Source organism: Mixophyes fleayi, chromosome 1, assembly GCF_038048845.1.
Source record: "Mixophyes fleayi isolate aMixFle1 chromosome 1, aMixFle1.hap1, whole genome shotgun sequence".
NCBI lineage: Eukaryota > Metazoa > Chordata > Amphibia > Anura > Limnodynastidae > Mixophyes > Mixophyes fleayi.
In genome coordinates this window covers 230,037,043-230,057,514 of record NC_134402.1, presented here as the reverse complement: position 1 = coordinate 230,057,514, position 20,472 = coordinate 230,037,043, and the positions used below count along the sequence as shown (strand labels likewise).

Sequence of the window (20,472 nt, the reverse complement as noted above, 5' to 3'; positions counted from 1 at the left end):
GAGAAGTATTTCCAGTGGTATTAAGATACATGCAATCTTAACAATTAATTTAGAGCTGGAATGTGATAACTGTTTAGGGATCAACAAGCTCTGTTCTGCGCATTGTGATATAGGGGTAGATTTATCAAACCTTCTAAATAGTAAAAGTGGAGGTGTTGCCCATAGCAATCAATCAGATTTTAGCTATCATCTATCTCAGTGATGGCTAACCTGTGACATTCCAGGTGTTGTGAAACTACAAGCCCCAGCATGCTTTGCCAGCTATCAGCTAGTTATCTACTGGCAAAGCATGCTGGGGCTTGAAGTTTCGCAACACCTGGAGTGTCACAGGTTAGCCATCACTGATCTATCTAGTACATTCTAGAAAATGATTGTGAAACTCTGATTGGTTGCTGTGGGTAACACCTCCAGGTCAGTGTGTTACAAATATACATTTTTACATGATGCTGCTCAATATTTGCACGTATACATAAATATATAGAAATATGTGTGTGTGTGTGTGTGTGTGTGTATATATGTGTGTGTATATATATATATATATATATATATATATATATATATATATATATATATATATATATAGACATACTAACTAATCACTAAGTAATAGTGTAATTTTATGATCAGTTTGTATCTTTATGCTGCTCAAATATTACATAAAGCAGTCGCATGGCTCTTGAATAGCTACAGATACGCATTAAGTTTCAGAAGTACACTGAGCCTTCATGTTGGTCATATGCTTGGATCTGCTTCTTGATGTGAGTCAGTTTCCCCTTTAAATAGATGCAGCGTTCCCGTTTTTCTTTGAAGGCAGGATCCTGAGAGGAACAAATGAACAAGTACAATTATCTAGCCATTGCAATTTCCTCATAAAACCTTTATGTAAATGCTGGAAAGAGTGGAGCTGTCTCCACAGTCAGCTGACCAAAACCTCCTAGGAATGTTGCATGGCAGATTCAATCCTCAGATCACTCTAGCATCAGTAATACTCAATGAAACTAGGATTGCCAAGAAAGTTATGTTTTTTGTTAAAATGTTTAAGGTAGTGGAATCTTGTAACTATGCAACATTTCACTGATTTTTTTTTCCATTATTTTTTTGGATAAGCTTTTTTTGGCAATGTGTCCAAAGATTTATCAGTTAGATACGTACAGTAGATATCACTCATTGTGTGTAGAACAAGGCTTAATTGGCTTTTCATTTCTATTTAGCAACATAGTTATAACTAACCAGTCTAATAGGTTACAATGACATATCAGCAATAAATTCAGGTTCATTGGGTAAGGGAAACCTAATTCATGCAGCAGAGTTCTAGGAGTGGAAGGGGTGGTATTTTGCATATGTTATTAAATTATTGTGTAAGCCAGGTCACATCTATGAGGTAGTTTGTTCCCCACAACTTCTCACTCTGTCTTCTGCAGATCTGTCATCCTTGCAGTGGCGGAACTACCATTGGTGCAGCAGCATTTCATTGCTCGTGTATGTACATACTAAGGAAGGTTATAGCTGCTGTATTGTATGAAGCCTAATAGCAAATGTGTTTTCCCTATGAAAACAAATGTATACAAACCGTTGTTGCCCTTACGACTGGTTCTGTGTATGTGTATGTACACCTGCTGTAAACCTAGTGCATATGCTACAGCATACTTGCCAACTCTCCCAGAATGTCCAGGAGACTCCCGAAATTCGGGTCAGTCTCATGGACTCCCGGGAGAGCTGGCGATTCTCCCGCATCTGGCCCATCTGCCCACTTCAATAAAATTAGAGCCAGAATGTAGGGGCGGAGGGGGCGGGGCTGCATGATTCTTGCCATTTTGGCCCCGCCCATGGTGACATAATGCTTGTTTCGTGTCTTTTTGCACTGGGGGGGGGGGCAAAATGTTGCGAATCATTAAGCCCCGCCCCCTCCGCCCCCTCCGCCCATACAACCCTGATGCCCTCCAGGATCTCCCGGACCCAGTCAACATAAGGTTGGCAAGTATGTGCTACAGATGGAGAGGTGGATGCATCTTGAGATGCGTATGACTCAGCATATGGACTTAAGTACACTATTTTTGCATGTGTATTTTTGGGATGAAAATTAGAAGTTGCGTTCAGCTCTGCATCAGGGACCCTGCATTCAACCTAGCAACATAATTATCATGAAAAATGATAAATGACCTCCATGCCTTTACCAAGCACTAGCTTTTGTGTTTATCATGTATGATCTATTAAGCAACATATGAAAAGTTTAGTAAATTAAAGAATGTTTGAGTGTATTATAAATGTAAACATATAAATTTATTTCTTGGTTTACAACTGTCACTATTAATTCAAATTATTTTTAGAACTAAAACCTATGCAGCGGTTTCTGCCTGAGCGGGAGCTGAATCATGGCAGCACTGCCAGGTTAGGATACACCTATGAGTTGCTCTTTTTGACAAAAGAAAATGCATTCATCCTTCTATAATAATAATTGTGTACATGCAGGTCAAGTTTAGATGGTATCCTGGAAATATTCAAGTCGTGCATTAAGTGTCCTGAGAAGAAATAAGTACATTCCACTGGCATAACCTGACCACTCTATATGAACCTGATACTATTTTATTGTTGCTAAATACTGTATAGTAAATTGTATATCTTACTTATGCTGGAAATTGAGGCAAGGTTCATTAGGAATGGATGGCCAGAAAGCAGGGGTGTTCCCCCCTTCCCTCTTTTCCTACCCCCCACACCCCCCCCCCCCCCCCCCCCCCCATTAAAAAATTTATTTTAATGATGTACTGGATTACTACAGTAATGAAATAGCATGGAGACACACGGACCAATCACAATGTCCTAGTTCCCACTGCATTAGGAGCGTATTAACTAACAGTGTGAGCAGAGGAAGTACAGGAGAGGGAAGTAACTTTCTCAGTATTTGCACTCCAGCTTCAAGTTCCCTTGTTGTCATCGTTCATGTGACTAAGATTTCAAATTATGCTATATAGTATGTACCTACGTACATTTTTTTTCTTGCCATATTTTTCAGCAATGACTTTGATCCTATCTGGTGCCTGTAAGATTGAAAACAAAATCAATGTAAATTAGTGACATTGTGAGCCTGATGCTATTGGCATTCTACGCAAGTTACCGATCTCTCCTAATGCATGTGAGTTTCTGAAAAGTAGAGGACAATATCTTCCTAATGTTAATGGCATTGTATGTTAACAAGAAGCACTTTACAGATTCAGTAGGTATTGTAGTAATAACAAATGAAAAATTATTCCTGTCACAATAGCTTCGAGAAGTAAAATTAGATATTACAATTACAATTAGAAAACTAGACATTGAAATCCTTGTGTGATGCTTTAAACACAATAGTGTTCTGTCATCCGCCAAACGAGAGTCTGTGCGATTCATTTGTAAACCATAAAAAACACAGCAGAGACAGCACATATTTTTTGCATAATGTGTTTATTTGCTTGTCGTGTTCATAAACTTGTGCGCGTTCTGTCTACACACTTGAACAGGGCCTGATTTAGGATTCAGGCCGCCCTAGGCTAAAATGAGGTAGGTCAAAACAAAATTGTCATTAATTTAAAATCCACCATCCTTCGGACCCCCTCCCCCACCTCCAATGTTTATCAACTCCACTTGCTTTTTAAAATGGTCAGGGCAGCGTTTGCCACTCATTTCATTTTCAATAAAATTGGAACTGTATAGCAAAATGGAGGCATGAACAAGCGCTACTGAGGGTGAAGATATGAAGGTGGAGGGGGCTGCCAAATATGCGCCTGTCACCACCCTTGTCTTTCCTACTCGCTTATCCCCAAGGGCACGCTGAGGATGACTCATTGGGCTTGATTCATTAAGGAAAGTAAGGCAAAACACTGAGTAGGTTTTCTCCTGGACAAAACCATGTTACAGTGCAAGGGGTGCATATTATTATTTTGCACATTATACACTGGCTATTTTTTCATGTAGCACACAAATACTTGATAGCTTATTTGTACACTGAAATTTAAAGTTGATCTGAGACATGCTGTACTCCAATTATAAAGCTGTCTTCACATTTAAAATTTACACCCCCCTTCAAAACAACATGGTCTTGCCAAAGTTCAAAGTTACTCAAGTATTTTGCTTTACTTTTCTTAATGAATCAGGCCCAATGTGTTTGGGAATACCTCAAGATTAAACATTTACTACATTTATTGTTCATGTTTTCTTATTACTTTGGAGAACAACTATTCTCTTATATTTTAAAAATAAAATTCAGTTTAAACCTCTCCCTGTCACAATTTTGCACCCCCTCCCCCCCAAAAAAAAAGCCTTCTGCCCTAGTCTGCAGCATAGTCAGCCTTTTGGATAATCAGTCCCTGCTCTAGAAGTAGAAGAAGAATTAGTAGAGAGAAGAAGTAGTAGAAGAATTTCCATGCAGATACGTGATGGGGTAATGATTTGTAATAAGACTCAGTGGGGCACGCAGGGGGGGGGGGGGGTTTCTGGGTCTCCAGAAACCCCCCCTCCTCTAACTAACTGCCCACCATAGTGGCACTGTACTATACAGCAGCCGCGACGCTGTCAAAGAAGCGTTCGCGGCGGTGCTTCTTTGACAGCGCCGCGGCTGCTGTATAGGACTGCGCTGCCGAAACGGAGCGCATGCGCAGCAGCTCTCTCTCGCGTGTTTTGGTTTTTGTTTGTTGGGTTATTTTTGGTCAGGGGGGGAAACCCCTCCCTGACAATCCTGCGTGCGTCCCTGAGACTGAAGATTCTGCAAAGCGTAACAATATGGTCAATTTTTAGAACACCTATTTAATTCATTTCAACGTTTCCTTTGTTTCTCCTAAAATACTGCTAGCTGGAGCCTAGTTTATGCATTATGGAAGTCATGGCATGAAGGGGACATTAGAGCTGTATTTATTTAATTGTCATATTTGCTGATTTTGGTATTCTAATTGTGTTGGTTTATACATGCATTTAAATGTACCTTCCAGTCTATAATGCACCTAGATGGCACAAAAGAGATTTCAGTGAAACTAGTAATCAGCTGGTGTTATTTGCAGTTTGTACCCCTTTAAATTCAGCAGAATATATTGTACTGCAACACAGACGGGCACAGAATCAGGTGCATTGCTGTAGCTAGTTCTCATAGAGTTAGAAACACCCCAATGTGACCAGCATGATTTTGCTCTTCAACAAATGTTACCATCTATAAGTTCTAAAATGTGAGCTTACCGCAAATTGACGCAGTTGGCAAAAATAGGTGCATGCAATACTTGTTAAAACAGAATAAGGTGTATTAACATATACCAAATGCACATACACTATATTGCAAACTGCTGATTATAGTGCTGATCTGCTCGCATGAAGGCATGTCTGCTCACTCACTCACCTTGTGACTCTGAGGTCCACTCATTAGTTTATCCATCATGTTATCCAGCTCTTTGAACTTCAGCAACGCAGCTCTAACCTCTCCGTAAAGCTCTTTATATTCTGCATACTGGTCATTGAAAACTGCTTTATATTTCTCCTGCTCCTCTGCACTCTTGATCTCTGGGTATTTGCTGCAGAATAGATAGCATCTCATTAAATCATCACAGGTCAATTAAAGTCCTCAGGTATAGAAAAAAACAAAACCTGCCAGGTCTAATTTACATATCATTCAAAACATATCAACCTATGTCTAAGTAAACTAAATGAATATAATTGTAACCAGTGAATGGAATTTGATAGTTTTACGATGACGGCAGTAGGAGAAGTGGCGGTATAGCATACAATCGTATACACCCCTACTTAGACCACTGATTGTAACATAATCTTTCTAAATAATGTTTGTATTGAGTGCCTGGTATGCCGTTCCATATAGATGTTGAGCCTGATTCATTAAGGAACGCAAAGTGATCACAAGAAACGTTTCTAGTTCAATATGGGTCTAAATATGTTCTGCCTATATGGCACTTGCCGTATGCAGAAAGACACGACATGCTGCAGGATATGTATGTATAAAGTCCCATCAGAACACACAGGAAAAAATATATACTCATTAATACACTGAAAAATAAGGTGGTTTTTTTCATTTTTTTTGCTCTCCTTGAAATACATTTATCAGGCTGTTATTAATGCCTACTGTACATAAAATGCATTTTACAGTTGTTCTTGATTGCAAACACATGTTCTAGCATGTATATGCGACCGTCATCACTATCACTTGGCTCGTACACCTGCCCTGTAGGTGGTCCGTGTGATACGGCTAAAAATCATGTATCTCAGAGATGCCCAAAGCTTGAAACGACTGGATGTACATTGACTACGTGCATATGCCCCTTCCCTCCCCTGTTCTACCCTTGAAATCGTAGGCTGATGGAAATGTCCTTTGCATGTGAAGATGAATTGTATGCACTTGCGTTCATTGGCTTATAGTCCATTTCTGGGCATGCACAAAGCAATTATACGCAAAATAAGGCACGTATCAGCATTTACGATCCTTAATTAATCAGGCTCATTGTGAGCACTGGGTATCAGAATATTCATTTAGTGCTCACTACTAGCATCATCAAAACCTTGCACTCACTGTTTGTATGAAATGAAGCTAGGCGAGAGCCTTGTTTGTTTATTTGTAATCAGAGGTACAACCAGAGGCACTGAGAGGTGGTGGGTGCCAGTACATAAAAGCAATGTCTCCCTTGCCCTTTGAGCCTAAGTATGGATGGGTAAAGTGACTGTGCAGGATAATAGGTTTCTTCTGGTTTGGGCGGTCAAACTCCACCTAAGCTGGGCCGCAAAGAGAAATTTCAGGCATCGGTAAGAAGGCAACTTCTTGGGGGTCCTCTCATAGCCCATGAAGGGGGCATGGCCACACCAGGTTCATAGCTACTCCCACTACACAGGCAGGCCTGGATCCTGGTACTTTATACCTGCTCCCACCCCCCTCTCGGTGCCCCTGCGCACAGCCTTGGCAAAAGCGGATGCTGTGCGCGCAGCCTAGGGGCATTCCTCATTAAGCAGCTGTACCAGAATCTGAGATTCTTCTCGTCAGCTCTGGGTGTTGCGTATCATGTCAGATAGAAGGTTGGAAAGTTTAGGGATATTTTAGAGTAATAGTGGGAGGAGAATAAACACATGTGGTTTAGCACCATACCTGTCAATCATGAATAACCCATTATGTGTGCTGTGTAAAATTTCTGTTTTTATTCTAAACTCAGGTATTAATATTGAATGGAATCTGTTTAGCAGAATTCTTAATATGTGACAATTTACTGTATCAAGAAATACTGAAAATTAGGGACCTATATTTGTGCAGTATATAGTGAAAAATTTAAATCTGCTGAAGTCCAAAATTAGAAGCATTGCACTGTGCAGACATTACTCATGTCTCTCAGTCACAGAGATTCAGGGACATTGCTCTCTAGATTTTCTGAGCCCACAGATCTCATCAAGTTTATTCCATCATTGACCTATTGAGTCAGTCACAATGCACATAGTTGCCATCATTGCCAACTACACGGCACAGAGACACACCAGTGCCAGCCATATTGCACATAGACCACACCCAGCCCAAGCCATTTTGCATAGAGTCCCTTTCATTCCCAATTAAGATCTCTATTGCACAGATGCCAATTGCCAGTCATATTGTAGAAACTCCTTTTTTGCAGCAATATTGTAGAGAGACACCCCCTCTGGTAATCGGGTCAGGGGGGATTTTCAAAGGTGTTATGTAGGATTAACAATCCAGTAACAGTTATCAGAAATAATCAAAATACCACTAAAAGACATGTTGACATTATTTCTGAAAAGACCTAGGGGTATATTTACTAAACTTACATTTATTTAGTGTGTTCTACAAAATGACAACTAGAATCTGATTGGTTGCTATAGGCAACATTTCCACTTTTTCAAACCCACAGTTTAGTAAATATACCCCCAAGTTTCAGTTTACATCAGAAAATAATTCCTGGCACAGATACATCTCCACATTTGGCAGTCTCATGCAATAGCCACATCGTTTGTAAGCGGTCTGGAGGCTCTGGGTTCATTTAGCGGCATAAAAAAAGTCTGCGTTATTAGGGCTTTTCTAATATTGAAATCAATGTAACCTATAGGAACCTAACTCCAGTTACCCTGTCAGTTCAGGTGCATCAACTATGTGAATTATAGGAAATAAGGTCTGTGAGTTCCAGATTTCTAGTGAATTTTTCAGGAAAACTGTGATGCATCAGAGGTTATATATTATGTACATGGTGATTCAAAAGTCGCAGTACACCCTTTTATTTCAAAAACTCTACAGGACATTGAGAAACCTGAATACTCCAGTAAGGTATGGGTGACGCGGTCTATCTTTTACGGTATGTACCAAACATGGGCGCCATCTTGAAATCGGCCAATCGGCCCAATTCCTGTAGAGTTTTTGAAATAAAAGGGTGTACTGCGACTTTTGAATCACCCTGTACTATGCAAAAAATGCTCATTGGTAGAAAATTAAGACAGTGTGCAAGTGAGACAAAAACATTAGAGGTATCTAAGATACCACTGCAATAAATCTGCTGTGCCTGGCACTGCTTCCATTTTCGGATCCAATACTATAAGCAGCTGCAGCGGTGAAGGAAAATTTTGCATTGGGGAATTTAAGCACTGCAGAACTCTATGGGAGCATGAACTGAAGTGTGAAATACTTACAGGACATAATCAGGTATCATATGAGGTTTTGGCCTGTGACCTTTGGGGATAGACTGATTTAAAGCTGCAGTGTCGCTGCCTTTCTCTGAGAAATGGATGGTCTTAGTGACTTTCCCTTTGATGTCCCCTAATTGTTGAACCTCATCTTGAAAAACTATTCTTCTGGGTCTTTCAATCCTCTGGAAAAGAAAAATGATAAAAAAAAAAACCATACAGCAATGTAATGAGAATAAACAACGTGATTAATGATTACATTTTTTATGTATGAAGCCTGCTTTAAAGGATTGCTAGACTGAATAATTTTATAGTTCATTTGTCTAAGATTATTCTTGCTCTTTAAAATAAATGGTTGAGGATTGTACACTCTATTATATTGCCTCTTATGTGTGCCTCTGATCAGGCCAGTATTTCTATGTCCAGAAACACATGACTGTATGAATGTGCAGTGAAGGTATTCAAATCCTTACTTTGAGCTCCAATCGGCAATCATTTTAACTTAGTACAACCAGTTTGAAAGACATTAGCATAACATTAATAATTATTTTATAACATGATTAAATTTGATTAATATATATAGACTAACCAGATACAGGATTACTTTGACCGCAGCCTAGCATATTTTCCAAAACTAACAATCCCTGCTTGATTGTAGGTGTAGACCTACTTTTATACTCTGGAATGTCGAAGGCTTAGGCTACTCCAACGATTTGCTAACTGTGACATATTTTTACCAACAAGTGTCATGCTCTGTTAATTGAGTGATATGGCTCAACCTACATTTTTCAACTATCTGAGTATCACAGTTTTGCTGGATCACACTTGATTTTGCAACAAATTCTATCCATTGACTTTAACAAGTGTCGCTATTTATATCACATTGTAAAGAATATGACTAGTCATACAACAGAACTCCTTAATGTAGCTTTAGCTTTGCTGCAGAGGGTTAATTGCATGGGTTCCATTTGATGAAACCAATGTTGCTACACCATACTTTATAAATGGTGTGAGCACAGCCCCTTTTCATATATGTGCAGTGTAGATATGTTAACTGGTCTTTTTGACACAAAGCAATTTACAGTTTGCTTCGCTGCCTTTATGGGAAGAAAAATACATATTCCTCTCCCAAGTACTGTTAGGATTGCCCAGTGTGACTGTTGTACACAAGGTCTAAAAATTGCTCTTGTTGACAGTAAGTAAAAGTAATGAGACTGTCTTGTACTGTTTGAAACTGCTCTAATGCAGAAAAAAGTAGAAAGTTTTAAAATGTTATATAACATACATAATAAAAGATACATAAAAAGGTAAAAAAAAAATGGATAGACAATAGGCACTAAAGCACATACAATGTTACAAATGCACATATGATGACATTATAATTAGAGCTAATAAATAAAAATAAATGCCACTGGATTGAGGAGGAAGGAAGGGGGAGGGTTATATAACACACAGTGATATGAGTTTTCTGAAACTACCCCCTCACCTTAACCTTCCCAGTCTGCCTGCGGCTCTCTTCATGACGCCACATTTTGAGACACACCAAAGAACTGGACAAGTACAGAAGCATGTTGAAGAAGAGAAAAGCTATGGCTGCAACCTGTCCCCCTTCCACCCTACAGAATGCCACCATCAATGGGTTGGCAGCAAACACAGAGTAGCAGAGGCCACCACGGTTTATATCGTTGATGTAAGCAATGCCTGCCGCCATATACAAAAGAAACATGATGATGTTGATAGCAAACTCAGTGAGAGGCCACCAGTGGGAGTCAAGGAGTATGGTCCGATAGTATAGGGTCAGACCCAACCCCAACAGGATCAAAGTGACCAGCCAAGCCAAACTGGCAACAACCATTACGAAAGGAGTCATTGGGCCATAGTAACTGTAGCCACCAGGCAACATTCTTTGGAGTTCAGTTCCAAAGAGGTTGTACCACTGGTAGTCCTTCTGGATATAGGCACAAATGCAGGCAAATGCCATACCACCCAAAATTAACTGCACTCCAGCCAGGATTCTGAGCAAACCGGGCCAAGACTTCATGTAGGAATATTTTAGATTGAATGCTTCTACCTTTTCTCCATAATCTGTGTACTTCTGACTTCTCCTTTCCTTATAATCTGGAGTTTGCTTTAACTTAATCTCATTAATAGCATTGATGTGGCTTGATGACTTTGTGATAATACCACTCTTGTCCCCAAGACTGGATTCTCTGCTAACATCTAGGAGTGGTGTAATCGGTGGTGAGTTATGAACGCCTTCTAAATTCCTCAATGTGAAGAGTTCTCCTTTTGTCCTGCCTCTCCTGAAGAATGTCTTCCAGGAGCCAGGAATGGAGTGTTGCACAGGTTTTAAAGCAGTTAACTCCTGAAACTGAAAATCACGCCGATTTGATGAAGTTCCAGTTTCCTTGTGCATTCCATGATCATAGTAATCAAATGAGAAACTTGGAGCATCCCCCCAGTTTGGTGTCTCTGCCGGCCACACAGTTGGTCTTCTACTGTTTTTCTTCTCAGTTAGTGAAGGGACGGAAGACATTGTAATCATATCAAAGTGATTTCATCTGAAATGTTGCTGAAAATACATCTGTAGGCTTCAGATCCTTTCCCATGTCCCAAAGGAGAAGTTGCTCTAGTTTATGAACCACGTGGTATATGAACCTTTACTTCACAGAAGAACAGGTCTGTAATAATAAAGGAATTAAAAATTAACGTTGATAATCTATTTTCCCTTGCTTTGCAGTGACACAAAAAGCAATATGTAGATAAGGAGTAAAATAATTGCTAATTATTAATAATAAATAGTAGTGAAAGGAAAGGCCTGCCAACATTATGTCTGGGGACAAAAACAAATATTAGGCCCATGGTCATGCACATGTTTACAATAACATAATTAGGAATAAATATAACCCATGGTAATTCACAGGCATGTTCCTATGTAGAATAATCATGGATTTTCCTTTCCTGAAGCTTTGTGCTGAACTCTGATGTGTGATTGCTCATAAGGGTCAGTAGGCCCCAATGAATAGCCACACGAATCCTTCAAACATTGCTCACACTGAAATGTAAATATAAAACTGAAACACAGGAAAAAGCATGCACTACTCTGTGACAAACATCATCTGTATAAACAAAGCCCACATTCACTTTTCTGCTTCATTCTTTCCCTGTAGTTGTTTTAATTGGAGGACAAAACTTAATTTTTTTTTTCTTTCCCATTTAAAGGATTGTGCCTTGTACACTATGTTATATTATGATTGTAAGTTCGGTCTTGTGCCTTTATATAGTAAGGCTGAGTACACACTACAGGGTTTTCACCCGAATATCGGACCAATCACATGATAAACGACCATTCGACCCTATATCGCATTAGACATGAATTTTTAAATTTCTGATGTTGTCTCTTACGTCCCCAGCGTGGTGCATTGTCAAAACAAGAAGCACATGGAAATAGTGATCTTTTAATCTTTTAATAGCGACTCAATAATAAATCTTTTTTTACATATATATATATATATATATATATATATATATATATATATATATATATATAGCTAGTATATGTCTAGTTTTCCTATTGTACCTATTACAGCCATTATTAAACATATGGAGAGTCCATAGGTTCAGTACACCTATGTCCACCCTGTGTCTGTACCACAGCACATGTGAAGTGGACAAAAGTGTATTCATCAAGAAATATAAGCTTATGTACATATATGTATATAATATCTACATGGTGTTTTATGTGCACATTTATTTTATGTTGTTTCCTAGACCAGGTTCATGGGTTCAGTACACCAGTATCCTCCCTGTGTCTGTACCACAACACATGTAAAGTGTTTTGTTCTTCATTTCAGGCCTACCTATCAAGCAAGTTCACCAAATAAACCAGAATGTTGTTTACAAGATCCTTTATTTGTTAACATAATCCACATTTATAATAACTGGATGTGAAAAAAGCATTCCTCACACTACAGAACAGCATAATATACTTATTACTATGATTTTAACATATGTATGAAGTACTAGGATTTTAGCTATTCATCTGGCTAGAGGCTTCAAAATAACTTTTTCATACATGTGAATCAAATCAATTTAATTTTTCTCCACGTTGAGAAATTTCTTCTTGAGAACATTTATGTTTGCCCTCAATGCTTTAAAATATTCGTTCAGATTTTCAATCCTCTTGGCCTCACTTTTTCGATCATCGGAAGTCATAGATATATTGGTGCGTGTGCCTTTCTTCTCTCCTTCTGAACTCTCATCAGAAATGACAATGGTATCTAAATGAAGAACCAAAAATGAATTTACTTACTTTTTAACAATGAAACAGGACACAACATCGTTTTTAACACTCTCCTGAACTACTACCATTTGCTTACCTTGGACACTTCTTGAAATCACTTTGTGCTGATGTCCCTCCTGAGTTTGTCCAGGTATGCTGCCATGATGGTCCATACCAAATGAAAGATAGAACACCATTTTTAATATATAGGCATAGGGTCCACATAACGTTCTTAAACCTTTTTAATGATTTTTTTAATTACCTTCTTTTGGGTTCCTCTTTTGTTTCCCCAATTCCTATGTCTGTGTTTTCTTCTGTTTTAGTCACTATCACTTCTTCCATTTTCTTTTTCTGTGGTGCTGTGCACACTTCATCATGCATTTTTCTTTCTGTAAATAGATGTCACTGTATTACTAATCAGACTAATTGTTATTGTTACAAATTTGTAATAGCCACTTTTAATACTCACTTTTTTAATGTGCGTTCATATTCTTTTCTTTCATTGCTCCTTGTTCTTCAAATCTGACCACCTTTTTGAACCTGGAACTTGTTTCTTTTTTTAAAGTTTCTCACATAGCATATTATTCAGCTTCTGCTTGATTAATTCCTTTTTGTAATTAAGTTTTCAGTATTTTTTCTTCTGACAGTCATAGTCAAGTTGGTCCAGCACTCTCAACCTTCATCTCCAGCTCCGTTGCACTCATTGGCTTGGCTCTTTTCGCCTCTTCCAATGACATCTATTCTTCTTTCCCCTCCACTTCTTCCTCACTTTTTTCTTTCCCTAGCTCATCTGCCATATTGTCAAGGCTCCTCTCTGTTTATATAGACTCTTCTAGTGCATACGTGGGCATTAACAGTTGGTATGCACCAATCACGGAAGCTCTAACTGCAGAGTGGAGCATTGTGGGTGAACGTTCATTCGGCTCTAGCCTTCGTCCGCGCAGATAATTGCTGATCTGTTCGAAGAATTTTGGCTGTTTTCCTATTATAAGTTTTCGTAAGTTTTCGTATTATATGAACGGATACTACAATTTCTTTATCTAATTTCATCGCTATTACAGCAAAGTAAGTACTTCATTACATGAGACTTTGTTTAGATAATTTTTTTTGTCTGTGTAAATATTACAAGACCTGTTCTGACAAAACTGTAGAGCTCAGGTCCCATCCCTGCTTGTAGCAAACAAAGTCATAGTAGTATTCCAACAGGCAGAAGAGAAACTTGGCTTTGGAGGACATGGCGAGAGTGAACCTTTCCCATTATCCAGAGGCAACTCTAGATTGGGTCATGGGGAAGATCCATAACATGAGGACTGCCTTCAAAAAGGAACTTAATAAGTTGAAGGCCTCAAAAAGATCAGGGGCAGGGACTGGAGATGGTTATATGCCCAGGTTATGGTACTTTGACCTCCTGAATTTCACATGTGACTAGGAAATAGCCAGACCATCTACTAGCAACATGCCCAATATGGACCGTAGTTTTTCACCTGTCCCTCCTGAAACAGAAGAAATACCGGCAAGTGGCATCTTAAGTAAACATGTAAAATCTTTAATGCGTAAATTATTTATTTACATTTAGCTATAATTACTACTTCATTATAACATACAATGCAAATGTACATACATTACAAAATGCCATTCTGCCATGACACAGCACCTTCACCATTAAAATATTCCAAATAAGTTTACTTTGCTATGTGGCTGGCATTTCTCATCTGTGAAGACTCCAGTGGTGTCAAGTCTGTATTCTGGGGTCAGGACATCTGCGCTTGTGTGTTTAGATGCCTTGTTTGTTTGCTGCCTGGGGTTACAGGGGTTTCAGGGGTTTCGTGTCTGTGAGTACTCTTTTTGGTTGTGGTGTTTCCGTTGGCGCAACTGTGTGTATGACTGGTGGCAGGTATGGTTATCTGAACTTACAGTTATTCTTACCTTCGTCGTCTTCTTTCACTTAATTGTCTTTTTAGCTGTTCATTCAGCTTTCACTTCCTGGTGTCTTAAACTCAATAGTTGCTTGTCTCGATCCTGGAATATTGGGCTCCATTTCCAGCAGTGCTGTAAGTCCAATGGTGGCAACCCTACCACTTCCTCAACTTCTAGAGTATTTTCCATATTAGTAGGTGCACTGCGCACGCTGGGGCTTTTCCCCCTACGAAAGTTGTGTCCGACTCAACAAGCCATCACCACCTTATGTATTTTGTCTAGGTGCAAATTTATGGCAGAAAGGAAAATCTATTACTCAATATGCCAAAAGCAGTTTTGCTTTCCTCCTTATAAATGGTAATTAAAGATCCTCCTTACAGGTATGAGACTTATTTGGGGACAAGGTTTTAAAAATATGACTGAGCAGTGCAAAGGCTTCATCAGCTACAAAAATAAAATTGAGTCCTAATTGTTTTTTGGTGCGTGGTGGCAAATTAAGTGCATCGTTTTCAAATTCATGGAAGGGAGTCTGCTGCAATGCCCCACCATTTGACACTTTTCCATTTTTACTAATGTCCATGTGACCAGGAATCTGTGACAGGATGGACCGCCTATGACACCCTGTCTGTTGTTGCAGGGAACCGGCTGGGTTTACTTTGCCACCGTCACCCTTTTGTTATTCCGAATACGCCCCTCCTTCCGCAGTAGGAGGAGCCTGCTGCGACCACTGGAGTCCTTTATGGCATCCAGAACCACATTCCTTCTGGTTAACTGTCGCTGCTAGTGTACTCCCGTGTTGGTACACTTGGGCTGGTACCCCTGACCGCTTACTATGGATCAAGGTGCTGTGGATGGATCCTTCCTGGCCTATCACACTGGCCAGAGCTGCTGAGTAGCGGCAGAGTGGTGGTACTGGAGAGCTGGGTCCAAACCTCAGAAACAGCCAAAGAACGGATTAGATTTATGGTCTCAAGATTACAGCAATATTGAAGAAGTTGTCATGCAGGGTCTTGAAGCAGAGAGTGATGTTTATTTCGCTCAAGTGTCCTGACAAGGACAGTTCCACTGATTAAAGGTATCAGTGGTCAGGTCAGAATGATACATTTCAGTTTACAAGGGCTCTCTTTTTATACAGTTTTAGACACAACCTCACAGGCTATTTTTAGAATCAGGATGCAACCTGTTTACCCAAACATGGATTTACATGCAAAGCAAAGCTAAAAATATTTACGCTTATCTGTGATATCCTAAAACCTTGCTGTGACGTCCTGAATCTTATCTTGGCCACAGTAGACATCTGACAGCAAGTCTAGTTACCCCTTCCTTTCCCCTAAGGGGTATTGGACACTCCATCAAAAGGTCTAATCAACATGAGATTAACATGGGTGCTTTCTTCCAACAGTTGCAGAGTACACATTTCCTCCAAAGATAAGAATTCCTCAAGAAAAGTTGCAAACCCCAAACAAGGTATTTCCTCACACCAAGATATACAAAAGACTTACTAAACAAAGGCTTATTGTTTCAGATATATACATCAGAAATAATGCATTTCCTCTAGCAAGGTTAATACAGAAAAAACTAATTTTCTCCCCTGGTCTCAGAAATAAAGATTTCCTATATCAAAATATACACAATATCAAAAATAAGTGCATTGGCAATTATATAAATAAGTGCCCTGCGCTATTTCCTTTAAATAAATTTATACCATAAGATATTTATAAATGATCCAGTCACAGTCCTTGAATATAAATTCATATTTGGCATCCACTATGGCCATGAGGAGAATGCTGAAGAACCCCTTGTAGAAAGAAAAATAGGATTCACTTTTTGAGTGTGGGATAATTCTTAAAAGTTGACCATCTATGGCTCCTCCACAATTTGGGAAATTCCACAATTTTTCAAATTCAGCAATAAGTTGCTATTTGTTACGTTGCATTGGAATTTCTATCAGTCAGAGTTAGCACAGAACTTCCCAAGTCTAACGAACCTCCTGGTCGTCACCAAGAACCACCGTAAGGTGGGATGGAATGTGCTGCTGAAGGTTCACAGGTCGCGTCCCTTAAGTTAGCCCTCTGACATGATAGGTGATGGATGGTTAGTAGGAGATCTAAGGCTGCATCAAGGAGAGCAGACTCTGTAGCAGTAGAGATGTACAGTGAGACAAAGAGGATTAATTAGCTGAAGATACAGCACAGAAGAATCCTAGGCCATAATCAATGGATCACTGTGTCAGATACACTGAAGAGATGCTGCACACAGGAGAGTCCGAAATGGTAATCAAAGACACACTGGGAGAGATACACTGGAGCACAGACATTAGAATGGTCGGTATGGCTAGCCGGGCCGGATACACAGGAGCACAGACAGCACATGGATATCCAGAAATAGAGGTCTAACAAGCCAATAGTTCATACACAGGGAACCACCAGAATGTAGCACAAGAGTACACAGTACAAGTGGTAACTTGTTGCTCTGACACAGCTGCAGTGTCAAAGTGAGCATTATATACCCTGCAGGTTGTATATGCCGCCTTCCAGCCTCGATCATGTGACCGCCTGAGCCAGAAAGTGCTGACCTGTACACAGAGGCAGAGGAATCAGCAGCACAGGAGTGTGGAGCAACAAGGGGAACAAAGTGGCAGGAGGGGAAAGAAAAGAGCACAGGACCTGGAACAAACTGACATGTTGATTCGCAAAATAATAGAATATGCGACCTAGTTAATGAGAAAGGAGACAGTCGAATATGAACTGCTCGGGACAACAGTCACGCAAAAAATGAAAAGACGGCCAGTGGAAATGAGACTGGAGGTAGACCGTTTGGTCAATGTTGTGCTTTATATGGCAAGAGGTTCAAATTAGTGTATTGTTTTGCACATAAGTTAAATGCAGGCTGGTTTTTTTGTGTAGCACACAAATATTTGTTAGCTTTCTTTTTACACTGAAATTTAAAGTTGATCTAAGCCATGCCCTATCCCAACTACAAATCTGTCCGCACATTTCAAATTTACATCCCCCTTCAATGCAACATGGTTTTGCCCAGGTGTAAAGTTGCTCCTTTTTTATGCTTTGCTCTCCTTAATGTCTCAAGCCCTAAATTGTCACAGTACCCCCCCACACACTGGAGCAAGCTCATTTATGGCCGTTTTATAGGTATTATGTTTGCCACCAAGCAGTACTTCCACTATATGCTGGCATACAGTGGAAGTGCTTACTGCTTGTGTAATATATTCACCCATGTTGTATATATATATATATATATATATATATATATATATATATATATATATGTTTTTGTGTTTGAGTTAGTTGCTTTTAATATGTTAATATGTTCATTTTCTAGTTTAATAAAAACAAGTTATTTTTAAAAATCAGAGTATTTCTTTCACCTACCTTCATATATTGTCCATGGAGAACTTGTATGATAGCCTCACAGGTCTCAGCCATGATCAAACCCAGAGCCTGTGGTGAAATAGCTGTGCTGTACTTGAAAACATCCAGTGTCCTTTCTGTGGTCAAATATCATACGGTAGCAACCAGTCTCTGCTCTGCGGATATGGGTCTCCTTAAACAGGTGTCCTCCTTGTGGATGAGTGGAAGGACAAGATGGAGAAGCTCCTAGAATGTGTTAGGAACTCCCAAGCCAGTACAGTGAAACTCGGGAACTACTCTGAAGGCCCGGTATTCGCTGGAGCCCCTAGTGGTGGGGACAGATTTGGCTGCGGACCGACCGAGGGTCGAGCAACGTGTACTGACTTAAAGGAGAACCCAGGAGTGAGAGGTAGGCAGGCCGAAGTGAGGAAGAGATCCAAGGTCAAAGGGACACTAGCATAGGTACGAAATCCAGGGACAGGCGAAAGGTCAGGTGCACAAGCGAAAGGAGCAAAATCCGGAGTTCAGGCAAATGGTCAGGGTCAGAAGCGAGGGTTCAAAGGTCCAGGAACAAGCAGAGGTCAAAACGGGTAGTCAATCAAGGGTAATGGTAACCAAACAGGGAGCACAAGCAGGTAGCAGAACTGAGGACAGAACGCTATAACCGGCAGTGAGGCTCAGTTCTCACTGCCCTAAATACCCCTGCTAGCCAATCAGAGCCTAGCTCTGAAACAAGTCACAGCCCCTGCCTGATTAATTTCCTACAGGTTGCGCTAGACTGCGCATGTACCCAGCTGTTTTATTGCGCCCAGAGCGCCTGGGTAAAGCTCCCGGCGTCCAGCCGTTGCCCTGGCAACGGTCGGGCCGAATTTCTGGAAGTGACGTCCCGGTTGCCATAGCGACAGCCGGGACGTCAGAGGAAGCAGGAACTGAGTCGCGGCGGTGCCCGCGGCCGCCGCGGCTCGTGACAGAATGTGGGTAAATCGCGTTAAACGTCTACAAGTGTGCACTCACCAGAATACTGATCGGCACTTTCGCCTGTTGGTAAAATCGCTAACAATATCGCATCGGGAGAAATTTTCTGTAATGTGTACCCAACCTTACTGAGTTCCTTGATGACTGATAATATTATTTCTATAGTACAGGATACACAATTCTTTATGTAATGCAGCACAATGTTTAAGGAGATTATTCAGAAAGTATTTTCACTAAAATTAATTTTTTACGATTCTGGACTGACCTATTATTATTATTATTATTATTATTTATTATAATTATTTTTTTTCTAAATGGAACTTTGTTTTAGCTTAAAACACAGAGAGAAAATCACTGGTGTGACATAAGGCTTACTATCCCTGTGTGAGTGATGAAATTAGAGGTTCCTGACTCACACAGGGAGAGTAAGCCTTATGTCACACTAGTGATTTTATCTCTGTGTTTTAATCACAGCATTTACTCTCTCCAAAATCCCATTTTACTGAAACTGTCGATCTATACAGTAGTTTTTTCATAGCTCAGGCTTTTTGAAAAACACTGTTTAGTATATGTTGACAGACTGATTAAATAGCTGGGAGAAAGTGTTGCCCATGTGAATCAGTTACTTGGTATAAAATGTGTCAACCACACTGGAATAATTTCTTTAAATGTGATAAGAAGGCAATTCAAATCATTGCCACTTATAGAGCTTCAAACTTACCAAATTCACCAAATTAGTATACATACTTTAGATGACTGTGGGTTGAGGGTAAAGAAAACCAAACTTGCATTAAAACAAAAGAAAAAAGGTTCTCTTAAGCTAGGTACATACTACAGAAATTTTCACCAACTTTTTATGCCGAGCGATTTTACATGCGATCGATGGTCCGATCGCTCGGTCCATGGACTGCATACACACTAGCCTTGTTTTGGATGATAATAGGAAGAGCGGACATCCCTTTAGCGACTTTTTACAGCCATCTTGTCATGAGCAATGATTTTAATTTCGTACACACTGAAGCATCATTTGCGGGGGATGTAACGATATACCAAAGACATTAGCCTAAAAGGGGCAGAGCTTTCACTATAGTTAACACCCAAAGCTGCATAAAAAGAGAAGGCAACACTGTCTCTTTATTCATTCATATAAACATAAAACTTTGAAAAACATTTAACTGCTAAAGTGCAATGCAATGAATATTCCCTAATAATAAAATACCTTTGTACGTAATGGAATGCTCCATTCTCGGCGTGCATCATCACTGATTAGTCCACAGCAGAAACAAACGCCCATGTCTGAGT

General features: G+C 39.8%; 1 protein-coding gene across 2 annotated transcripts in view; it reads right to left on the bottom strand.

Moving 5' to 3' along the window:
- Positions 1-473: 473 nt before the first annotated feature.
- Positions 474-20,472, bottom strand: part of OCEL1 (occludin/ELL domain containing 1) — a 25,357-nt gene continuing 5,358 nt past the window's right edge. Inside the window, exons 2-6 of one of the 2 annotated variants that reach the window (XM_075190770.1) lie at positions 10,115-11,309; positions 8,635-8,813; positions 5,354-5,525; positions 2,985-3,035; positions 474-818 (exon numbers count right to left, since the gene is read on the bottom strand). In XM_075190770.1, the coding sequence (XP_075046871.1) occupies positions 705-818; positions 2,985-3,035; positions 5,354-5,525; positions 8,635-8,813; positions 10,115-11,173 (1,575 nt within the window). In that variant the 5' untranslated portion in view covers positions 11,174-11,309 and the 3' untranslated portion in view covers positions 474-704. The remainder of the gene's footprint in view (positions 819-2,984; positions 3,036-5,353; positions 5,526-8,634; positions 8,814-10,114; positions 11,310-20,472) is intronic. The other variant, XM_075190778.1, reaches the window with a different exon arrangement.